Source organism: Diospyros lotus, chromosome 1 (assembly GCF_014633365.1).
Source record: "Diospyros lotus cultivar Yz01 chromosome 1, ASM1463336v1, whole genome shotgun sequence".
NCBI classification, from domain to species: domain Eukaryota; kingdom Viridiplantae; phylum Streptophyta; class Magnoliopsida; order Ericales; family Ebenaceae; genus Diospyros; species Diospyros lotus.
Genome location: NC_068338.1, coordinates 29,344,167 through 29,368,851, shown reverse-complemented (window position 1 = coordinate 29,368,851; position 24,685 = coordinate 29,344,167). Strand labels below are relative to the sequence as shown.

At 36.7% G+C, this 24,685-nt stretch overlaps 2 protein-coding genes across 3 annotated transcripts in view; one reads left to right on the top strand and one right to left on the bottom strand.

Annotated features, from left to right (window-relative positions):
- Positions 1-1,059: 1,059 nt before the first annotated feature.
- On the top strand, positions 1,060-3,601 carry LOC127795648 (BTB/POZ domain-containing protein At5g60050). Its single transcript, XM_052327457.1, has 2 exons — positions 1,060-1,773; positions 2,466-3,601. Exons 1-2 carry the CDS (start codon positions 1,153-1,155, stop codon positions 3,417-3,419), a joined length of 1,575 nt encoding a protein of 524 aa, XP_052183417.1. The 5' UTR covers positions 1,060-1,152; the 3' UTR covers positions 3,420-3,601.
- A 1,678-nt stretch (positions 3,602-5,279) lies between these two features.
- LOC127806224 (DNA-directed RNA polymerase III subunit 1) overlaps positions 5,280-24,685 on the bottom strand; it is an 88,767-nt gene continuing 69,361 nt past the window's right edge. Inside the window, exons 17-27 of one of the 2 annotated variants that reach the window (XM_052343370.1) lie at positions 23,434-23,532; positions 21,809-22,012; positions 21,439-21,714; positions 15,250-15,397; positions 14,988-15,139; positions 14,239-14,394; positions 14,048-14,161; positions 13,862-13,941; positions 9,155-9,359; positions 8,827-9,029; positions 5,280-5,565 (exon numbers count right to left, since the gene is read on the bottom strand). In XM_052343370.1, the coding sequence (XP_052199330.1) occupies positions 5,514-5,565; positions 8,827-9,029; positions 9,155-9,359; positions 13,862-13,941; positions 14,048-14,161; positions 14,239-14,394; positions 14,988-15,139; positions 15,250-15,397; positions 21,439-21,714; positions 21,809-22,012; positions 23,434-23,532 (1,689 nt within the window). In that variant the 3' untranslated portion in view covers positions 5,280-5,513. Of the gene's footprint in view, positions 5,566-8,826; positions 9,030-9,154; positions 9,360-13,861; positions 13,942-14,047; positions 14,162-14,238; positions 14,395-14,987; positions 15,140-15,249; positions 15,398-21,438; positions 21,715-21,808; positions 22,013-23,433; positions 23,533-24,685 lie in introns of those variants that run through there. The other variant, XM_052343379.1, reaches the window with a different exon arrangement.

Genomic DNA, 24,685 nt, shown 5'->3' with positions numbered 1-24,685 from the left:
TTAGTACTGTTGATAAAAATAAGAAGCAAGTATGGTATTATAAATTTAATTAAAGTTATTGATTGTTTGGTTAATATTTTATTATTATTTAATAAAAATATAAAATGATTAGAAAAGATACCCGCCCCTTGATTGGGGCTGGTTCCCCCCTCTTTCTCTCCTCAATTTAATAAGAAATAATTGTGTCCATAAAATATGATATAATATAAAATACTTAAAATTTTATATAAAATATCAAAGTTTAAATTAGTATGATAAGATATAATTATTATTAAAAGATAATATTTAGTTAGAAAATAATAATAAGATTAGAAAATAAATTATTATACTGAATGTCGTATATAAACTGTGTTTACATCAAATTTATTCAGAAAATACATCAGGAGAAAATGTTATTCGCCCGTGAGAATTAGTTTAAATAAAATTCGGACACCTCATATAAATAAAAAAAATTATATTTTAAAAGACCACACAACTAACATAGGTCCATCATCTCAAATGTAGCATGTAATAATTACTAAGATTGTATAATTAAGCAAACTTATGACTATGGTATTATGTTATATAAGTAGACATAATATCTACCTATCCATTGGGCCAAGTCAATACATACACACATACATAATAATATATATCATCAAATGCCGGGTCCGCCGCTAAGAGGCATGATTTTAGTTAGGTGTGCAACTCTTAATTTTCTGCAAATAAATATCATCTCTGTCTCTCTCTCTCTCTCTCTCTCTCTCTCTCTCTATGTGGCTTCAATTCAATTTATTGATATACCAATCTCTTTTCCTCACTCGTAACTTTCAGTTCTTCCAACTTTAAGGATTCTTTTAATATATTAACAAATTATATTAATTTGGTTTAATTTTGAATTGGTGAATTTAGCGGTGGCACAAGTCTGGTGGGTTGTCCCACATGCATTAAGCGTTCCTTTGATAAGCCGTTTTTACAGTTGGAAACTTAAAAACATAAAAAGAAGAAAGAAAACCTGTTTAAATTATTATTATTATTGAAAACAAACAAATACTGTGACACTTTGGCTCCCACCTTTTATACACCATTTCCAGATCCAAGATTCCGTTTCTCTCTCTCTCTCTCTCTCCCTCTCTACTCCGTTTCTCTCTGCATCGAACCGGAACTCTGTCAATGGCTTCGGAGAATAACCTCGCCTACAAGAAGTCGAAAGAAGTGTCGGCCATGATAAAGCAAGGCTTCATCTCCGATCCTTTACTCTCTCCTCCCACTTCACGGCCAAACCAAGCCCAAGCTTCAGTCTCTAGGGTTCCTCTGTCCCCGCAGTCGTCCCCTTCTCCCGACTCGACCCGGTCGCCGAACCCCTCTCGTTCCGCCCGCCAGAGCCCGACCCTCTTCGAGATGATGTCGGAGGAGCAGACCCGGGAGTCGAAGCAGTCGGCCGAGGCTCGCCACAAGCTCCACGAGAGGGTGTCCAGGGTGCTCGAAACGGCGCCGTTCCGGAACCCGGCTAATTGGGGCGGGTTCGGGGACGTGAAACTCACTATTTCCGGGCGCGACGGGTTTCGGGTTTCGATGGATGTGCACCGCCGGGTCCTGGCTGATCGGAGCCGCTTTTTCGCCGAGAAGTTCTCGTCCCGGGATGGCGGCGGATCGGCGGCGGCGCATTCGGTGGAGATATGTGATTGTGATGACGTGGAAGTCTACGTGGAGACAGTGGTGTTGATGTACTGTGATGATTTGAAGAGGAGATTGATGGGTGAAGAGGTTTCCAAGGTTTTGGGCTTATTGAAGGTATTGTTATCATGCTTGTTCATTATTTGATTGATCTGTAATTTTCTCTTGAGTATTGTTAGAATATAGAGTGCTTTGAGTAATTTAGTGGTGATTTGATTTCTAAATTGAGGCATTTTTAGAATAATGCAATTGAATTAGGTAACTGTCAAATGGGTTCGTAGTTGTGGCTTGTGATTCTTGGTTGACCAAGAAAATGGTTTGAGGTGAAATGGTGTTGTTTGGTTGGTGAGAAACTGCAGTAGAAAAGTAAAACAACAGAGAACGAACACTATGTTAGGGAAGGAGGAACAGAAGCTTGGAAGTTTCCTTTATTGTTAGTAATCAATTATTGGAAAAGCAAGGGAGTAGGAACAATCAGATTTAGTTTAAATAGATCAGTACAAGGCAAGCATGTTTTTAACTTCTTGTTTAGTAGATATAATGGTATGTTTCTCTTGATTTACTCATTTTTGGCCTTTTTGTGATCTCTAAGGTATTCATTGAGTCACTATGTTAGCACCAATTGTTGCCCGACATGGCTTTTTTATCCTTTTTTTTTTGGTTTTTTGGCGCCGGAATTAACTCTGTGTTGGGTATGAAAATTGGGTAAGGTTAAACTGAAAAGCACCCCTCCTCTTCATTTCGGTAGATCAGTTGAAAACCATATGCTCATTTTTTTCCTTATTCATTGAGTCTCTGCCCTATTATAGGTATCGGCTGCAATAATGTTTGATGCCGGGATAATGTCTTGTTTGGAGCATTTAGAAGCCGCTCCTTGGTCTGAAGAAGAAGAGGAGAAGGTAGTATCTGACCTAGCTGACCTCCGGCTCCAGCACTCTGCAGCTGAAGTGCTGCAGAGAGTATCTGATGAAGCATCGACATCTTCAAGAGCCGATGACATCTTCTTGAAGCTATTGGCTGGTGTTTTACAGGCCAAGGATGATAAAGCCCGAAGAGAAATGAAAATCCTAATTTCGAGACTGCTCAGAGAAGACACGCACGACCCGAGTAGTTATAGCAACAGACTTGATATCTCTAAAGAAACCCTTTACCACCTCTGTCATGAATGTCTGAGTTCTCTTATACTTTGCTTATCCGAGGCGACATCCATGGATGATAGCAGGCGGGACCGAGGGGTTCTCATGGGCGAGATAGCTCGAGAAGCAGACAACATGCAGTGGATTGTTGATATCCTAATCAACAAAAAGATTGGGGATGAGTTTGTGAAGTTGTGGGCAGATCAGAACGAGCTTGCTATTCTCCATTCTAAAATTCCCACCATGTATCGGCATGAAATCAGCCGGATCACTGCGCAACTGTGTATCGCGATTGGCAGAGGGCAGATTTTGGTGACAAAGGAAGTCCGATATTGTCTGCTGTCGACATGGCTGGATGCTCTTTACGAGGATTTTGGGTGGATGAGAAGGGCCTGTAGATCCATCGACAAGAAATTGGTTGAGGATGGACTAAGCCAGACAATTCTGACCCTGCCATTGCCGCAGCAACAGGGCATCTTGCTGAATTGGTTCGATAGGTTTTTGAACAAAGGAGATGACTGTCCCAATATTCAGAGAGCATTTGAGGTTTGGTGGAGAAGGGCTTTCATCAGGCAGTATGTGGCTGACCCCCAAATGCAGATAACAGTATGTGATTATCCAAATTGAAACATCTCAAATAATCATAATCTGCAACTGTATATATGTAGTTTACCATTCTTTTGTTCGAGCTGTGTTTTCCTTGTTTGCAAAAATCTGTTAGGGGACTTCTGAATCTTTGTAATTCATTTTTTTAATGCTTAACCTCTATAACATAGATATATGCCACAAAATAATTACTTTCTTTTGTTTTTTGTTTTTGTTTTTTGGGTGACATAATTCTGTGCATGCTTCACTTCTCTTTCTATACTGATCCTGGTTCATTTTTTTTTACGGCTTGTTTGTTATGGTTTTGGAGTCTACTGAGCAGTGTTTTAAAATACTCTAAGCGTGCCTGAGACCTAGCGCCTAGGACGCCTGGCCCAGCACCTAGGATGCATAAGTGGGGCCCAGGGGACTGCTGTTTTTTTTTTTTTTTTTAAGTTTTTGATGTAATTTTATGTTATTTTTAGATAAATCAAAATTAATATATATAAGTTTATATATATAACAAATATATGAACTGATATTATATATAATATTAAACTTATATTATATATATAATATATATACATAAATGGGTGATGGCTATACATATTGATACCGGAGAACAGAGGACGAACACGTTGAGAGAGATGACTGGCTGTGACAGGCAAGGGGAATCGGGAAATTAGGGGTCAAGAGAGACGACTAATGGCGACAATCAAGAGGCCAAGGAACTTGGAAAATCAAGGGTCGAAAGAGACGACCGGTGGTGATAGCGACGGCGGCGAGAGAGAGAAATTGGGGCACATCACAAGCAGTTGACTTCCATGATCGGTCGATTCTCACTTTTCAAAACTTAAAAATCCTAATTTAAAACATTTGAAAATTTGGCGATGCAGACACCTAGACGCTACCTGAGCCATCGACAACCGATTAATTGGATTGGCATCTAGGAAGATTGATTAGTCTATATTCAGTGCGGCCGTTCTTAACACACTTAAGAGAAACTTTCTCTAACATTCTTTTCTTGATCATTCTTAATGCACGTACTAAAACTTAGGAGATGTTAGAACATTGTTGAATCCCTCGAACACTCTTTAACCTTCTAAAACCTAAAAGCCCATCTAACACTATCCAAATAGAGATGCCAAACGAATAGGCGGTTGGCCTCCCCATAAGCCCAATTCTTTGCGGCTTGGAATGGGCCAAATCTCAAAAGAGGGACAGAGACATCCCTATGGCCCTTAACAGAAGGGCTGGGCTCTGCTGTGCTGATCCTGCCTTTGGGACCATATAAATGGGCCAGACTATGTAAACTTTTTGAAACGTTTATTTTTCTGTTTACAATTAAATAAAAATATAAAATGTTGTAAAACATAAACAAAATTATATCAAACTTATTTTAAACTATAATACTTGAGAGTTGACTTTTATTTTAATTCTACACCATAAAATAATATTTTAGAAATATAATAAACATTTCTTACATAACGTACAATTTAAGAAATAACAGTATAATTTACTCTATTTTGTAACATCTTTTAATTTCAGAAAAAGATTTAAATTCCAACTTCAAATTTCTAAGCAACAAATGTAAATAAACTAATCGTATTTAGTTCTCTCTTATCTATTTTGTATTTTTCCCATTTTTTTTAATTTAACACAGGTCTAGCTGGCCAAACGGGCCACGGCCGGGCTGAATTGTGCCTTTTTGGCAGACCGTGCCACAAATCGAAGAAAACAAACAATGTTTCAAATGATTACCAGAGTTAGTACACACTGCCACGACGGTTTATGATGCACAGAATCCACCAAATTCTTGCTACGGCAGATTGATTGATTGCCCATAAAATAAAAACCAGGGAAAAAATAGACACAACAGACCCATTACGTGAAATTATTCCCTTTGCATTAAATACTATTTATATTTCTTTATATTAAGATCAGGATCCAAAAATTTCTATACGAGCCTTCATGCATAATTTCAAAAAATGCATTAATTGCACTTGCAGGAAAATATTTTACAGTCTACATCACCCTTAAAAGATGATTGTGGAGGAAAATTTTCCAGTTTCACATTTTAACTCGAGGATCACCACCATAGACATGACTGAACCAGAAGAAGAGGCTGATGCTTCATCATAGCAAAATTGGATCTAACCCGTAATTCAGCTGCTGAACCTGCTCAACTCTGTTCAAGAGGAGGACAAGTATACGAATCAAAACTCAAAAAGTAGTAATCAAACAGACTGGAAACATATTTCTAGTCAAAATTGAAGGGCAGATTAGTGATCAGAAGTCAGTCATATCCAGCACATGGACAGGCTATATGTTTGGGATGAACTTGATTTCTTTAATGCAAAAATTCAGGTTAAACCAAATATCACAGGGAACTTGCTTTGAGGAAGATCAAAAGATGCCATGATGATGACAATTGCTTGCTGAGCATCAAATCTTTGTGTACATATATAGGTAGTTTTGTTATAAAAACCTACACACAACCCCAGAATACTAATAACTAAATCGACCTAAAAAAAAAAAGAAGAGAAAGAGACCAGGCTTGGAGAGAGGGAGCCCCTGCAGTAAGGAGAACTGGCGGCAGGTCTTGGATGACGATGAGGATGGAGACGGGTGGAAAACCAATGGATATGGGCCAGGCCCCAGGCAACTTTTGAAGATCCCTAACCAGCATAAGTGAACAACAAATGTTACAAGCTTTAATTCCACTAGATGGGTTTGGCTAGATGACTCTAGATCTTTAGCCATATTTATCTATCACCATATCCCTCCATAAGTTTTCTTTGGTCTTCTCTTTTCTATTTGATACGAACTTTTTCTATTTCATCCACTCATCTCACAGGTGCGACTACCAGTCTTCTCACACATCCAAACCATATTAATTGCCTTTTGCGTATCTTATCTTCAATAGGTATCACTCCAATCTTATTGATTGTTTCTAATTTTGTGTTCTCTTGTATAATCACACATCCACCTTAATGTCATCTTAGTTACACTAGTATTTTGCAAAGTTGGTATTTATGCTCATTTTTAATTGTCTAACATTTTGAGCTATACAACAAATATGGTTTCTGTAGTTGTCTAATAAAACTCTCCTTTTAACTTTAAAGACATTTAATGATCACATAAATGTGGATGCACTTCTTAACTTTAACTATTTTGCCTTAATTCTACGAGTAATGTTCTCAATAGTCTCCCTCTTTTTCTGGACCATTGACTTGAGATATCTAAACAGCTATTTTCTAGGAATAACTTGATCTTTATGTTTCACAACAATGATATCCACAATTCAATTTTACTAAACTTGCATGCTAATAATTCAATTTTTGACTTGCTAAATTTAAAACCTTTAGATTCTAATATATTCCTCTATATTTCTGGCGTAATATCCATGCCTTCTTGCCTTATTTTGTCCAATCCACCAAACAATATTTTTTTAAATAATATACACCAAGACACTTCTTGGTTGTGCCTCACGAGTTTCATCCATGATCCACAAAAGGGGGAAAAAATAAAGGCTCAATGCAAGTCCTTAATGTAATCCAATCATAATTGAAAAGGCCTCAGAATCTCCTTCCTCCACAAGTCTTGACATACTTTTTTGCCTAATAATGCATGCTCTTTATAACTTATGCATATACAATCCAAACTCTTTTATTCTCCAAAACCTTCCACAAGATTTTTCTGGAGACTAAGCAGGCTTTTTCAAAGTCTGTAAATACCATATGCAAAATTTTCTATTTATCTTTAAACATTTCTCCCACCTAGAGGAATTAAGGTTTATGATTGATGTTATTGCATCTCTAGAGCGTTTCATTAAACACCTTAGTAAATAGATACCTTCATTGTTGACCTACTAGGCATAAAGCCAAACTAGTTTTCAAAAACATTGCATTCTCTTATTAACCCTTACCAAGTTACCCTCTCCCTAAGTTTCACAGTATGTCTCATTAACTTGATCCTACTTAATTTTCAAAACCTTGAACGTCTCCTTTATTCTTGTAAATGGGCTGATTAACACAAGTCAATCAGCCAAAAGGCATGCTTTCTTTCCATCTATGGATGAGTCCACAATCCAATCTTTATTTATGAGGTTCCAGCAAAACCTTATAAATATCGGTTCTCACTATACAAACCACTACAAGATCTTAGGTTGACTGCAAATGTCAAGCTACACTCCTCAGCCAGATCTTTGCCAGAGACCAAAGTGTTACATATCTTTTAATTTTGAGTAAATTACACTGACCACTCCTGAGGTATTGTCTAATTACAGAGACCACCTCTATTTTTTTGAAAACTACAATGAACACCCTGTCATTAACTTGCTGCTAAAAATTGAATATATATGGTTAATGACAGGCCTTATATAAATATATAAAAGAAATATATTATAATGAATCAATATATATAACTATATATAGATTTACAATTATATATAAATAATATATTAAAAAATCATGTATAATTTAATTTATAAACACAGAAAATATAATTTAACAAATTTATTTTCTAAATATATATATTTAAACTAAATATCTATATATATAAGAAACAATGAATAAACAGAAAATATATTTTCTAAATTTATGTATAAACATAAATATTTGCATACATATATATAAACTAAAAATATATATACAAATATGCATATCTAAACAATTAGGAAAGAGAAAGAAAAAGGAAAAAAAAAATGTGACTGTCACAAACCCCATTGCAGCACCAATGGCTTCAACCCATCTGATCCTATTGCTGCTGCCATGGGGTGAATTTTTGCCCCATATCACCAGAGAGAAAGATGGGAGTTTATGCTAGGGGCATTTTGGTTATCTATCAGTAGGGGATAAATTGATAGGGTTTTAACCTCAAGGGGTATTGTCTGTAATTTTTGAAAATAGAGGGGCATTGTTAGCGTAATTTACCCTTTATAATTTTTATCAATCCTTCACATGGAATATCAACAAATACATTTTTGCACCTAAATCTACCATCCAAAGGAGAAAGGTCATTGGAGAAAACACAGGGATACAGGCAGAAATGAATTGGGTACATCTGGTGTATGCTTTAAAACAAAACGCAAGGGGGTCCACAAGGCAAGAAAGAGCTTTGTTCAAAAGGAACTTCATTTCTAAGGCAGTAACCCGCATATTCTAAAAGCTTGAAGTCACGTTGAAGATACAAAAGTTGACCCAAGTAAAAAAGCAGTAAAAAATCTTTGAGGTATCACAACTAAAATTTTCTTTACCTTACTAATTGTCTGGTTAATGTCATACCAAGAATTTCAGGCCATGATACAAATTGCCTATTGATGGTTTGTTGGATGCACTCATGCAACAGATTAAGAAGTATAGTCAAGTCACTTCCCCCCCCCCCCCCCCCCCCCCCACACACACACACACAGAGGTAATATATTCGTATGTTAGTGTCATACACATACCTTTGTCGTACTTTAAGTATGCCAGTTCCTATCTGCATCGGTATGCCCATAATGATGCACTCACTCACTCCTTCAATCTTATCATCCCTTCCATTCACAGAGGCATTGAAAAGGTGATCTGCTGTCTTCTCGAAAGAAGCCAACATCAATATACTATCCTTCATTTTCTGGATGCCATGCCTTGTGATTCCTAGAACTTCACCCTGGTACAATAACCATCAATAGATTAGTCTATGCATATATGCAAATCCAACCTACAAATAATAATTAGGTGGCAGATGATTATTTTCAAGAAAACTGCATCATCTTTACACAGAAAAAAACATACCTTGAATGTCATTAGATCTGCCAAAAGCATCATATGTCGTAGATCTATGGTCATTCCATGACTTGCCATGGTATACTGTATCTCTTCAATTATACACCTCCTTGCAGCTTCAATTCCAATCACCTGCTGCACTTCCATAATATGATTACTTGTTGTCTTAAGACCATCAATTCCTTCGGTGCCCATGACTGCTCGAAGACCAGTCCTGAAATAAGCACAACACATTTAAGGTCCACGTATAATTTGGCAACTTATAAATTCAGCATATTCTGAATTACTTGTCATGTGAAATTCATATACTCCTTTGTGATGATTTATTAACCAATAAGACAAGAAAAATTCCCTTGCATGATTAAAATCATCCTTTTGGGCGTGCAGCACTCCATTGGGGATTGAAACCATCCATTTGTGTGGTTCACAAACTATTATCATATACAAGAAGTAGCTATGGCCTAACACGAGGTCTTTCAGGAGGAACTATTCTGTTCATTGGGGGATTGAAACCATCCATTTTGTGGTTTGAGAACTAGTGATTTTACACCGGAAGCAGCTGTGGTCCTATTAAGAGGTTGTCATGTCCCTAGGAGTAAGAGGGGCAATATTGTAATAGGAATATAATAGTTGTTAGGAGGTATTTTGCAATTTGTTAGATTACGGTTGTATTGCACATGGAAGCAGGGGCTGTGAGGCTATAAATATGCCACTGCTGTAGGAGGGTAATCAGTTTGAATTGATAAATGAATGCTCTGATTCCTCTCTAGAATTCTCTCAATCTCCCTCTTGTTTCCCTCTGTTCTCTCTAATCTCTCCCTTCTCTGTTCAGATCTGCAACTCTCCCTCATTTCTATCCAATATTCTTCCCCCCTTTCTGTCCAATTTCCCTCTCCAATCATTCTGTTCTTGACTCCAAACCCCTCCAATTTCTCTCAATTTCCAATCCAACCCTAGGCTAAACCCTAGGTACACGGACAGAGGTTTGTTTGCAAGGTCATTCTACTACCACTCACATGTCTAATCATGGTTGCTCTTTGTCAAAGTCTCAAGGATTTGAATCGTTTCTACAACTTCCACTGTCAACATTAGCAAAACTTAATTTTGATTTACTTAGCTGGTGTATGAACTTCCACCAGAGGGAAAAAGAAGAGGCAATTTGCATTAATACTTCTTTACCAGTAAACCATCATTAAACAAAAGTTCTCAACTAAATGTCCAAACATTCAACTGCCTGTATATCTAACCCATTGTCTGTCTGTTGGAGCATGTATGTGTGTGTACGCGCGTGTTAAATTTAGAATTTACTACAACAGACACTAGAAGGACCAGCATACAACACATACATTGGCTAACTAAAGATAAAGCTTGCCGCATCTTCTCCAATAAGCTGTTCTGCTATATGCGGCATTATAGGTGGGGAAAGGTAGTGATGAACTCTTTTCTTTATCTCATGAACAACATTTTTGTTTTCCAGAATAGACTGCCAGTTTTGTGAAATGATAGACATGGATGGGTACACCTCTAAGGCAACTTCATCAAAACAATTAAAGAAACATTTGAGCAACTTTCAGAGCCATCAGTAGCAAAACTTATTTCTTTATTCGTTTAACAGGTGTGTAGGTTTAGAATAGAGGAAAGTGAAGAGAAGCCAGCAGGGCTTGAACTTAGATTTAGTTGAGGCAGATAGAAGTAAGGTACATTCCTGTCCTTGTATTTCTTTACCAGTAAACCATCACTTGTTCAAAGAAAATAAAGTATTTAATTCCTGTATTCTGTCTCTCCATGCATGTGCCAGTGTGATATTTTGCATTTCCAACAGCAAACATGAAAAGTAGTGACATGATACACTAGTTTCAGACAGCACATATATTTGTTTCTTAGATTCAGATTTACTATCTTTCAGTTATTTTATGTGAAAATCAAATGCTTTTAACTGTATTCCTTGATTTTCTGTGGAACTTCATCTAGTCTATTTCTTTCGTCTGTTCATATGTTCTTATTTCAACTAAATATCTTAAACTATTAACTCAAAACATTTGTCATCCTTATATTTATATTATCTCCTCAAGACATGTGTTCAAGTGTTATATTTTGCATTTCCAACTGCAAATACACAGTAGTAACACATATAAACTAGTTTTAGACCTACAATACAGATATATTTGGTATCTATATTCAGATTTATTATCTTTTGGGGATTTTATATAAAAATCCTATGCTTTTAATTACATTCCTTGATTTTCTATGTAACTTCACCTAATGAGCATGTTTTGTCTATTTATAATTTTATAGGTTGTAATTTCAACTAAATATCTTTAAATTTCTTAAACTATCAACTTATGATTTGTCATCTTTATATTTATATTACTATATCCATAGCCTTTTCAATTACAGATTCAAATAGCCTAGCTCTTAAAAAGTTATGAATATAATTATTATTCCCCTTGTGGCGATCCCTTTCATTCAAAGTAAATTTTGAAATTTATTTAGATACTAACTATTTATCAGTTTGGGAATCAAGCAATAGAGTCAAGAGACACAAAAAGGATAGATTAAAGGTTGCTTATATCATTTTCATACAGTCAAAGGCATAAGAAATGAAAATGCAGTGACAATGAAACAAAAAAAGAGGGGTGCTAAAATGTGTAAGCTATGTGCGACAAACATATCAAATAAAGTCCCATGACTTTCTCTGGTACTAAACTTTAATGATTTTCTTTATTCTCTATTCACTATTTTCAACTCATTTAAATTAATTCTTCAAGTAATATATTACTACCTAATAAAAAAGTTATAGTATTTAAAATGATTGAATAATATAAAATCAATAAAAATTTAGTTTATTATTCAAACAGGGAAATGAAAAGAAAAATTGAGAATAAGCCACTTGTTGCAATTATAATATAGTTGATCAGTCAAACATAGAAACAAAAAGAAAAACCTAGAATGAGCCATTTATTGCAAATACAATGGTAATAAACTCATCTACAATCTATATAGAAATACATACAGATTTGTCTCAATGCAGTCCATTTAAGTTTTGTTGTTCACAGGTCCATTGGTAGAGTTTCATTTTTTAGTTTTTGTTTTTAAAATTTTGGAAATGAAAATAGAAAATCTATTTGATTGTCTTTTTTTTAAGAAAAAGTTGAAATTTTGATTTTTTTTTTTAAATTTGTTTTCATTCTTCTTCCTCTTGGGCCTCAACTCCTCTTGTTTGATTATCTGTTTCTTTAAAAAAACTGAAGTTAATTTTGAAATTTTTTCCATTTGTTTCTGCTTCTTCTCTCTAGCCTGAACAACCCTTTTCCTCTTTCTTTCTTCCCTCCTTTCCCAAAACCCTTTCCTTCTTCCAGGACACCCCCGCCCCCCCCCCCAAAAAAAAAAAAAAAAAACCATCCTCTTCCCTTCTTCTTCTTCCCCTGAACCCCTGACCTTCCTTTTCCCTTCTTCTACCCAGTCTCTTCTTCCTCTACCAATTGCAGCCTCTGGTTAACACCCTATCCTTTTTCTTTCTCAGATTTGACTTTGCCAAACCAAGAAGGAGAGGACAAAAGGATATGTCACTGCCTGAAGATATCTTTGAGTTTGACAGACAATCCTAAGCAACCCATTGGGTCACTGATCAAATAAAATAAGATAAAAAACATCAAAACTTTTCCAAGCATAAAACACTTTGATCAATATAAATGAATTAATAAATATTTAATTATCATATAAAATAAACAACTTTATCATAACATGTTAAATTTGTATTCATGTACAAGTTGATTTTGTAATGCCAACTATGTGATGCAAAACAACCATATCAATTTTCTTCATTCACCACCATCTCATGAAACTTTTCATATGAAGATAGCGTTGGAACTTTATCTCATCATTCCCTCGCTAAAGGGTTGCCTTAGTAAGGACATCCAGTGTAAAATTTGTCACATTGTTCTTTTACATAATTTTGTATTGTTAATGTAACTTTTAGAAATTAATTGACATTAAAAATATTGTGCTACCAACCCAAACTTAGTTAGGCTAAGGTACAGTCAGTGATTATGATGATGATGTTAAATTTTTATTCTGAAATTTTTAAAAAAGGCTAGTCTCTAAACAATATGTTTCATTTTCTCAAAAGAAATGAAAACTGAAAACACGAAATTATAATCAGAACTTAAAACTGACAAACTTTATCAAACAGCCCCAAGAGAGATTATAAGTTAAGTCATCTCTTCAGTCTTCACAATCCATTTAACTCTTGTTTATTATGTAAGATTTTGAGGGCGAGCCTTCCTAACAACAATAAGGTTGTTCTTGTGTAACTGGAGGGCCATGAGTTTTGAGTTGTGGAAATAGCCTCTCTACAAAGCAAGGGAAAGGTTGGGTACAAATACGATACTGCCTCAACCCTCGCAAAGTGGGGAGCCTTATGCACCAAGGACACCCTTTTTAATTAAGAAAAGAGGTGAAGCAAGGAAAATGTAAAACGACCCAAGAACCGCAAGTAGCCTCCCTTTACATGTGTAACTTTGATAGCATCTTATAAAAACTAAAGCACTACTATATGTTGTAGCTCAAGATGTGCCTTAAACTGTCGCTTGACCAAATACTTAGAAAAAACCTAACGTTCATGAAAAAGATTATCTAATTATTTACAGAAACTGAAGCATTCCAAGTAGTACTAAAATGAAGCCAAAAACTGATCAAGTACTATAGGAAACTAACCCCTCTACAAGTAAATTGTAGTGTTCTCTGTTGTCCTTTTTGATTTTGTTAATCACTGCACGCTCAACAGTGTTTATGCCCTGTCATAAATAGATAAAAGCATAACTTAGTTGCATTCACATGATGGAAAACATTTTAGCAGTATTGTCCTCAGTACTGTGAATGAAAACTAGAGAAATTTATCACCTTCACAACAACTGTTGGGAGCTTATTTTTTAGTGAGTGAAGCTCAAAATGGAGCCTACTCCTATCAGCCGGTGGAATAACTTCCAGCTTCCTAGCATCCAATACCTTAACATGCTGCAGACAAGCATGCACATGAGTACATATCAAATATAGAACCTTAAGCAACTTTTAATTCCTGATAAGTACAACACCTGCTCCTTCAATTTGATCTTTGGCGTTTGCAAAATTGATTCTTTTACAATCTGAGAATTTATGCAAAGTTGTGAAACTTGAATTCTTTCCATGTCCAGGGTCACAACAATAGATGCTAACCTTGATGTCATCACAATCCTTATACTTTTTGCCACCTGTGCAGCATGGAGATGAATAAAGCGGTTTATACTTGAGAGAAATATGGAAGCCGACATACTTGAAAGTTGTTAAATCTCCATTCTTAGACCACATAGAGAAGCACCCCTCACCTTAATCCCAAGAAAGAAACCAAAAAAAAAAAAAAAAAAAAAAAGACCAATGGCCATCCAGATAATTACAAGAAGCCAATATCACTAACCCCATCATATTATTAGAAGAGACCCCCTATAATACTCTTTTATTTATTTCATTTTACGTTTTTCTTTAAAGTTACAAATACAAAGATGATTAAGGGCATGAAGCAGCAAAGGACCTCGTCTCATATAAGCATTCTATATGGCCAAAATAGCAGGTCCATAAAAAATAGAGACAAAGTTGGAAAGAGACCTAAGGAAATTGAGCCATATTGGCTTTAATCTAATGTACGGTTGGAAATGAAGTTTGTTTGATGCTTTAGGCAACTCTCCATAACCAAATTATAACTTAGCACATTGCAGTACCCCGGTTTTCCAAATGTACCTAACCAACAGTCTAACAAACCTTCAAAAATCATGAATATGCACAAATAACTATGAAAGAAACAATATACCTCGCCTAGAACTGTTTTTTCAACTCGACCCTTCACCATCCTTGCTGTTCTCAAATTATCATCACACTCAAGTGTTGCGGTAATAATAGGAGTACTGATCTTTTTGGCTGCATTTATAATTTCTTTTATTCGAGGAACTCCCAAAGTAACATCTGATACAGAGTTAAAGGACCACATTGCAAACCTAGAAATTAAGCAAAATGAACCACAAGAGAAGTATGAATCTTTATTCAAAAGGTTATTAGCAACAGAAAAAGGATACTCATGCTCGCAACTCCTGCAAAGTGGAAAGTTTTTAAGGTCATCTGTGTCCCTGGTTCACCAATACTCTGAGCTCCAATTGCACCAATGGCAGTTCCACATTCAATTCTCTTTGAGTGATAACGAGAAATGCATGTGTCTGAAAATACCTATAATATTGGTAAAGAAAGCATACAATCATAAGATCAATGTCACAGAATTTATCACAAGAGATGAATTTAACAAGTGAAAAAAGAATTGTAAAAAGCCAGTGAACATGAACAAACTGCATTCTTCATGGCCACAATAACTTATGCTTCCCACTTTGCACACCTCTGTTTTCTTTTGGAACTTCTAATATTGAATCACAAACTAGTAGGATATATTTATAGTATTGTAAGAAGCATTTTTGTTTTAAAGCAATAGCAATAGTCATCAACTGCTAAGAAAAGGCAAAAGAGTTGCCTGGCCACAGGACAGTAAGGTATGGAGGAGGACAATAACTAAAAGCATAATGATCATATTACTGTTGTTAGAAGGATACAGCTTAATAGTATTGTACATACTACTGTTTCTCTTAGTTGTACAGAGTTTGTTTGTTTTGTAGAGCTGTATGTACACCTAACAGTGAATAGAGAAATCTGACCTTTTCTCTCCATATCATTTTCTCTCTCCCTTTCTCTTTCTCTCTTCTTCACATGGTATCAGATCCACTATGCTTGATTCCTATGGATCCTAATGTTAAGCTTGTTCTGGGACAGGGGAACCATTGGAGGGTATAGGAGATTGGTTGGGAAGCTTAATTTCCTCACCATTACACAGCCAGAAATCTCTTTTGCTATGAGTGTGGTGAGTCGGTTGGACACACCTTGTTACAGCCACTGGCAAGCCTTAGTACATATCTTGAGGTATATTAAGAGTGCTCCCAGTAAGGGTTTGTTGTTTGAGAACAGGGGGCATAAGCAGATTGCTGGATACAGTTATGCTGATTGGGCTGATTGTCCCTGTTAAAGGTTGTCTCGAGTATATGGTATAAGAAGAAGATGATGGCAGTAGCAGTGAATGATGTCAGTTTGCTAGAGTTCCTTTTGAAGATTTTAGATAGAAGTTGTAACCTAAATTGTAATTAGTTATAGTTTGGGGGTTAAACTGTAAATATCTATAATATTCATTGGGACATCCACCCACTATTATAAATAGAGGGCAAGGGGTAGCAAATGGAGAGAGAGTTCTCATTTTTCTGTTTGTAACGAGTGCTGATTGTTTCTGAGAGAAAGGCTAGGGCTGTTAGCTTTGTAATCTTGGGGGAAAACAATTGGGGCGCTCGGGAATAGAAGGGAGAGAAGGGCCGCTACTGTACTGATCATTTTCTGGAAATAAAGACTGCTCTCAGGAGGATCTTAGAGGCTGGATGTAGTGCCATTCACATGGCATGAACCAGGATAATCTTGATGTTCTTGTGGATGTGTGGTTTGTGTTTCTTGTTTGGTTTAATTCTGTTTTCTATTTTATTTTCTATTGATTCTATTAAATCTATTCCTTAGATCAAATCCGTGAGTGTGTGAGAGTAAGTGTGGTAGAATTTCTGTCCAAGAAATTAGTTCCAGCAACCCTAGATATAACAAATTGGTATCAGAGCCTATTTCTAGTATCAAGATTCATCAAGATTTCTTCTGTTTTGATTCTCGGTCATAGAATAGTGTCAAATAATGGCTGCCACTAGGTATGACATAGAGAAGTTTGATGGCCAGAATGATTTCGGCCTTTGGAAGATGAAGATGAGGGCTTTACTAGGAAATTTAGGGCTGGAAGAGGCGTTAGGCAGTGAGGAAAAACCACCAGAATCCCTTACGGATGAACAGAAAAAGGAAATCTGTGATAAGAGAAAAGAAATCAACAAGAAAGTGATTAAATGCTTTCATTGCCATGAAGAAGGGCATATGAAGAAGAATTGCCCAAATAGGAAGAAAGAATCCCAAGAAAGAACCAACCCCAAATGTTCAAACACCATGTGTGGTTTTGGCTATGAGAGTGCGGATGTCCTATAGTCTTTCTAGGTATGCAGTAAAAATAGCATAGGTCCTAGGGTTAGGGTGTAATTCTCATAGGAAAAGGGTATTTACCCATAGAGTCATGGTGGAGGGGGAAATGGTTTGTCTAGGCATCAAAGTAAGGTTAAGGGATTTGGAGATGGGAGAAATTAGGAAGCATGGTGGAGCTGTTCCAGAATATTAGAAGCTGTAAAATATGTCCCTGTTTTAATAGAAAGCCTAATGTCCTTTAAAATAATTAGATAGTGAGAATTGGAGTCCTAAGAAGTTGCAAGGATCTCTTAGAGAGATGGTAGCAACCCTCAAGAATGGAGGTTATGTGGTGCATGCTTGCATTTATATGTGGATAAGCTGTAGCCACTAAAGGATAGCCTATGATAAGGTTAGGCTGTGTCATTTGTTGAGGATGGCTCACAATGGTGAGCAAGGTCTAGGAAAGGTATCTAAGGCTAGCGATATTAGGGGAAGGGAAATTTGCAGGTGTATAGGAATAGAAACCAGGTAGTTTGTCTAGGTCTCCAGATGTAGAAGTCTCCAAAATCAGTAAATCCCATTAGAAATCAGTTTCTAGGATCTAGGGTGACCTATCTAGGCTTTGTCTCATGGTGGAGCTAGGTGAAGTGTACCTAGTGAAGATGATGTGTTCCTAAGGAATTCCCAAGCGTATATGAGCTTGCTGGAATTTAGGAAGTTTGCTGGAAATTGCTTCTGGTGTGAAGGGTTAGGTGTGTGGAGTTGTGTAATAGGTATACCTAGGTCTCCTAAAGCTAGGGTTCTTACCTATGAGGGAAAACTCTACTAATAGGACACGGAATTAGTTGATTCCAAGGCCAAGGGATGAAATTTGGAATGCTGGCCAGCAAGGAGAATCCTTTGGGAATGTCCAAAACTAACCTATGAACCAGGATATAGCAATAGGGAAATCTGGAAAATGTTTTGATCAGATTCATTGTGTAAGCTTGGGCTGAATTGTGAGAGGGAGGAAGCTAGTGTTTAAGATAGTTTTGACTCTTGCAGTGAGGGTCCTTGTAAACAATGAGGGGAAAAGGGTGTGTGCAAGTGTTGTCTTGTATGGTGTAGTCCATGTTGATCAAAATCAGGATTAAGCAATGAAAGGGAAGGAGAATCATCTTGTAGGTAATGAGCAGGGGAATAGAAGGTCTAGTGTTGCCTAGAATGGGTAAAAGATAGAACCTCAAGTAATCTACCAGTGAGGTATGGAATGTTGGGTTTGAAGGATGCTTAGGCTCAGGTTTTGAGTGCCAAGGAGCAGGCTGGTAAAATAGAACCTTTTGTATAAGAAGGGGTAATGCACTCTTGTCCAAATGAATGGCATGGAGCCATGTAAATTTGGGGAGAATGTTGGACTTAGATGAAAGACCCCTTAGGTTAAAGGGGTGGAGTGCAGTGAAGTGTCTATTTGAGAATTAAGGAAGGTGCTGGAAATGGGGAAAAGTCTGGGAAAAATTCTAGACAAATGGCCATTGATTAAAGCAGCACATGAAGGCTTAATTTGGATCAAATAGGTATCACTAACAGCCATTATCCATGTGGAAACTAAGAGAAATGTGATCTTATAGTATAGCCAAGGAATAAGAGACTAGAGGGAAAGGTAAGCAAGGATTGGTTGCTTAGAAGGTCTCTCTAGGTATGAGATATGATAATAGTTCCTTAGGTAAGATATAAGATTGGAAGAGTCCAAAAGGGTTAAAATTGAGTAAATAGGGAAGCTGTGAATATTCCAGTGGTATGCTTAGTATATTGATGGGCAGCTTTATTGGTATTTTCTCCAAAATAAAACTCTCAAGGTGTAGCTGAGTGTTTAGATTAGTGTTTGAGAGTGTGGGAGGAAGGATAAGTTGGGAAAGACTAAGGCATAGAGATTGGAATAGGGTTTGGACAGCTTAAGGCAGCCTAGGTTACCCTAATCTTAAGCATATCTTGGTAGACTGGTAGGTAGATAGAGCAGTCCTTTGTCTGTTGAAGCAAACATAAGAATGGAAGACAGTGGTAAAGCCTAAAGGCCGGTTTTGGGAGCTAGGAGGAAGTCTAGCAGTGTTTAAGGCCAATCCGGGTAAGGTGCACTGTTGATGTGATGCTGTGTAAAAGTTTGGACCCTTTGGGATTAAGGAATAACATCATATATGGATTTGGTTTATGGTGGAGCGTGTCTAGCTGGAAATTATACATTTAGGGTGTATATGTTGCATTTTGTATGCAGCAGGATCCCTAGAATATAGTCTAGGCAAGAGGAGTTGAAATCAGCCAATGGGCAGTCCAGTTGGCTTAGTTTCTTAGTCCCACCATGGAGTATATCAATCATATTGATGTTAGGAAAAGTTATTCATTAGGAAATCCCTTGAGGAGGATAATATCTAATGAGAGTTGCAGGTTTAGTTATTGCAGCTGATCTTTATCCAAAGGTGGTCCATTGTTATGTCTTACAGCATTGATTTGTTTTCTTTGATGTTTGTTTTGTGTTTGAGTGATCAGGTGCAGGATGAAGAACCTATGAGAGCAGGTTCATTTCATCTATTGGAAGGCCAAAGCTTGGATGGATGAAGGTTGAAGTATACTCAAGACAATGGTGGAGAATTGTTAAAGGTTGTCTCGAGTATATGGTATAAGAAGATGATGATGGCAGTAGCAGTGAATGATGTCAGTTTGCTAGAGTTCCTTTTGAAGATTTTAGATAGAAGTTGTAACCTAAATTGTAATTAGTTATAGTTTGGGGGTTAAACTGTAAATATCTATAATATTCATTGGGACATCCACCCACTATTATAAATAGAGGGCAAGGGGTAGCAAATGGAGAGAGAGTTCTCATTTTTCTGTTTGTAACGAGTGCTGATTGTTTCTGAGAGAAAGGCTAGGGCTGTTAGCTTTGTAATCTTGGGGGAAAACAATTGGGGCGCTCGGGAATAGAAGGGAGAGAAGGGCCGCTACTGAACTGATCATTTTCTGGAAATAAAGACTGCTCTAAGGAGGATCTTAGAGGCTGGATGTAGTGCCATTCACATGGCATGAACCAGGATAATCTTGATGTTCTTGTGGATGTGTGGTTTGTGTTTTTTGTTTGGTTTAATTCTGTTTTCTATTTTATTTTCTGTTGATTCTATTAAATCTATTCCTTAGATCAAATTCGTGAGTGTGTGAGAGTAAGTGTGGTAGAATTTCTATCCAAGAAATTAGTTCCAGCAACCCTAGATATAACAGTCCCATAGATAGATGCTCTATCTCAGGTTATTGCATCTTGGTTGGAGGTAATTTGGTGTCATGGAAGACTAAGAAGCCAGAATGTTGTGGCTAGATCTAGTGCTGAAGCAGAATATCAGGCCATAACTTTAGCTACCTGTGAGCTTATTTGGCTTCAGCAATTCCTTAAGGAATTGGGATTTGGGGACTCAGGGCCGATGCAGCTTATTTGTGCTAATCAGGCAGCCCTACATATTGCCTCTAATCATGTTTTTCATTAACGGAATAAACACATAGAAATCGGCTGTCATTTGTGAGATAGGAGCTGGTCTCTAGCTAGATTAGTACCTCATTTGTTGGCTCTAATGACCAGCTGGTTGATCTTTTTACAAAGGCAATACAGGGTCCATGGCTTGACTGCATTTGCAGCAAGCTAGGTACATATGATATATATGTGCCTGCTTGAGGGAGTGCTAGAAGGATACAGCTTAGTACTGCACATAGTGCTGTTTCTCTTAGTTGTACAGAGAGAGTGAATTTGTTTTGTAGAGCTTTATAATGCCTAATAGTGAATAGACAGTTCTGATGTTTTTCCCTCCATATCATTTTCTCATTCTCTCTTTCTCTCTTCTTCACAACTGTAATGCATTCTAAGTCACGTTACAGGACCCATTCTGTCAGTGTCCCACTTCCCCCTCCCTGCCTTCCCCACTTCGCAATAAAGAAATTTCATCCACTTTGGCATCTTTTGCTATTTTCATTATCCTTTTATAATTTTGAGGAAGACAAGGGCACTAGCAGTTAAAAGCAGAAGTCATCAAAACAACTTCCCAAGTCCTCTTAACTATTTGCATAATCCCTTTCTAATTTTTAGAAAGACAAGGGCACTAAGGCAGTTAAAAGCGGAAGTTATCAAAGCAAAATTGAATATTCAACGAAAGTCCTTAAGGTAACACATTAAATACCTGTAGCTGCTGGGAAGTAAGACCAGATATATTTTGAGCAACAATTTCGAGGATTTTGCGATTTTCTCCCTCAACTTGTCCACCATCCAATTTTAATGCCATCCTTGTATTTTTTAATCTTCTACTACATTCTTGAAAGAAATCAGACAATGACTTCTTAAAGGCATCAGAGCAACCACCATCAGGAGTCATATCATGCTTTGATAGCCTTTCATTACTAACATTGAGGATTTCTGAAGGGGACAAACTTGTTTGTTCTCCAGCAGGGCATGTAGCCTACAAGGATGCAAATTAACACACTTTTTTTTGTTCAATCTGACACAGGAAAGAAAAAAGAGTAAAAATATACCAAGAGAGAGAGGGTTCAAACCTTGACTTTCAAAAGTATTCTATCAAAATTCAAGGGAAAACCACCTTTCCCTTCCATTTGTGACGGATCCATATTGTCATCACCATAAATAAATTGAACAATACATCCACTAGCATTTCGTACTGTACTATCATATTGGATTGATAGGTCCTCTAGAGCTTTTATCAGTCTACGAGACATATATCCCGTATCAGCTGTTTTAACCTGTAGCAAAACAATATTATGCTCTTAGATAATTCATTTCAATGGTATTGACAATAATGAAAAGTAAACATTTAAATGAAAGCAAATAATTTCAACCTACAATTGAAAAATTAATTCATACATTCCACAAGCCCAACAATGAGATTTTTTACCTTCACGCATGTGAGAGAGGATGGGGACCATACAGAACATAAGAAAACAAAGAAAAACCTCTATAGATCCTTAAGAAAGCACTTAACAATAACATATAGGTACTCCCAACAGATAGATCTCACTAAAACTGATGACAATACCGTAGATCTATAGCTTCATATAGTTAGCCAAAACCTCTCACAGATTAAAACCCAAAAAGATCTAAGTTATACAATACTTTTGGAAGCAGCCAAAAAAACACCACCATCGAATAGATCTGGTCAAGGCAAGTCAAAGGAGATTCATTAAAGGAATTCCCCACATGCAATCACAGACCAGCTGAAAGTCAGTGAGTGAGATTCAAGTATTGAGTGATGTGTGTGTGGTCTGTACAACTGGTGACCTGGTTTCCTAAAAGTGGTCGCTAAACGCAGGTGCAACCTCTGGTAGGCTTTTCTGGTCTGAAAGGTCTCTCTACGACGTCTACGTACAGTCTTTATTCTTTGTGTAATTGCAACCATTGGTGATACTACATAACTACAAAGAGTATAAAATATACAAATAAATAATATTTTGATAACTTCATCGTTAAATAGGGCGAGCCTTGATAGCAATGGCTAGGTTTCTCCTTTGTGACTGAAAGGTTACGGATTCAAGTTGTAGAAACCTCATTGCAGAGCAAGGGTAGAACTACATACAAAAGCAATCCTCCCCCAACCCTCACAAAGTGGGAAGCCTCATGTTTCTAAGATCATTAAAATCCCCTTATACCATGTAAAGCTTTCACAAAACATGGCAATGTTATATTTGCTAGTCCTCTACCCTTTAGAAACTTAAATTTAGGAATTTTGAACCCCAAAACTGAACTTTATGGATAAAGTTCTCTAGAACCAGATTTTTAGTCCAACAACCTTCCTAACACTAATATGCAGAACATCAATATAGAAATTTCATAATTATATGTGTCCCCCTTCAGTTTAATTCTTTTGCAAGTTGTTGTGCCAATTGCATCTTTGTCCTGCCATGTCCATGTTTGTGACCATCTTTCTTAGCCTACAGGAAATGTGTAACAAAAAGATGAAGCATTGATATCAGCATATTACAACCCAATCTGAAGCCAGTTGCATTAATTATGACACAAGGCTATTGTAATCATGTCTGCATAAGGGGAAAAAATGATGGGCATACAACTATAGAAGTCAGTATTATACTAAACCCGATACACCATACGAATGTTTCAAGCACTTCAATTCAAATAAATTAAACAAAGTGAAAATAGAGACACATACTGCAGTATCCACAAGACCTTCTCGTCCCCCCATTGTATGGAAGAAAAATTCTGTAGCTGTTAAACCGCTGTAGAATGAGTTTGCAACAAATCCTTTAGCCTGAATCAACAATTACACATACCATATTCAGTCCTTTGCAAATTCATGAATTGCAAGTTAGAAACTGAAAACAACTTTTTTTGTGATGAAAACATATACAATATTTCTTTGCTAAGATTTTAATACAACAGGGGAAGGGGAACATAATCCCCACAATGGTGAATGTGGAACTTATAGACCATGTAGTAGGGAAAACGGGACCCACTAACCCACCACATCCAGGCAATTTCTCAGCGGAAAGGCAGTTGGTGGCAACTTCTTTTTTCCTCAGTTAAGATTTTAGCATAACAAGGGAGGGGATGGAAGATATTCAAAAAGCTAGACAACATTCTAGTTGAATATATGAAACCTAGAAATAGAAATATATTTGAGATTAGCTCTTAAATCATCATGAGTATCCACTTAAATTTTCAGGATGGTCTTGTAGGAGGCAGACTTCAGAGCAAAGACAAGTGCTAGTCGATCCAAAGGGCATTCCTTATACAATTCTTTCAACAAATTCCCTCTATAAGAAATCTTTCTTTACTAGCATTTTTATTTCTATTCAATGACAATTAAAAACGATAACGTTTCTATCAAGGAAGTTAGCAGAACATGCATGTAAGCAGCATCAATGACAACAATGAATAACACTAATATGAAATCTAACAAATCAAATAAGATTTGGATCCGATAACCAGAAATCCTAGAGTGCCCTACTAAACCAAGACAACAGATAAAAAGAAGTATAGAAACACAATCCACAAAGACATACATGTGTACATTTTTTTCTGTTATCTGGCTCCCTCGACAATTTGAATCCTGAAAGATGACATTACAGCTTCTCAGGAAAATTTAAAGTTCCCAAGAGGACAGTTTCCCCCCCTTTCAACAGGTTAATTGGAAAAACCAAGGCAAATAAAAGATCACAGAAGGACGAATCAACTTTTATATGCCTTCTTTTGACATTATGAAGGTAATATTTTTATCTACTTTAGCCAAACTTAAGGAGGATAGAGCGAATACCGTAATTCAGGGAACATAAACAATGGAATGTAACTTGGTCATTATAATGAAAGAGGCAAAAGTAAAATCACATCCTTTGTTTGCATTCTCATTCTTCTTATGTCGAGCTCAATTATATCAAGCACAACATTGTACAGCTTTTAAGATA

Excerpts from the sequence above, each read along its gene's own strand:
- LOC127795648 (XM_052327457.1), top strand. The coding sequence starts at position 1,153 with ATGGCTTCGGAGAATAACCTCGCCTACAAGAAGTCGAAAGAAGTGTCG. Across the intron at positions 1,774-2,465 it reads AGGTTTTGGGCTTATTGAAG|GTATCGGCTGCAATAATGTT; the intron begins GTATTGTTATCA and ends GCCCTATTATAG.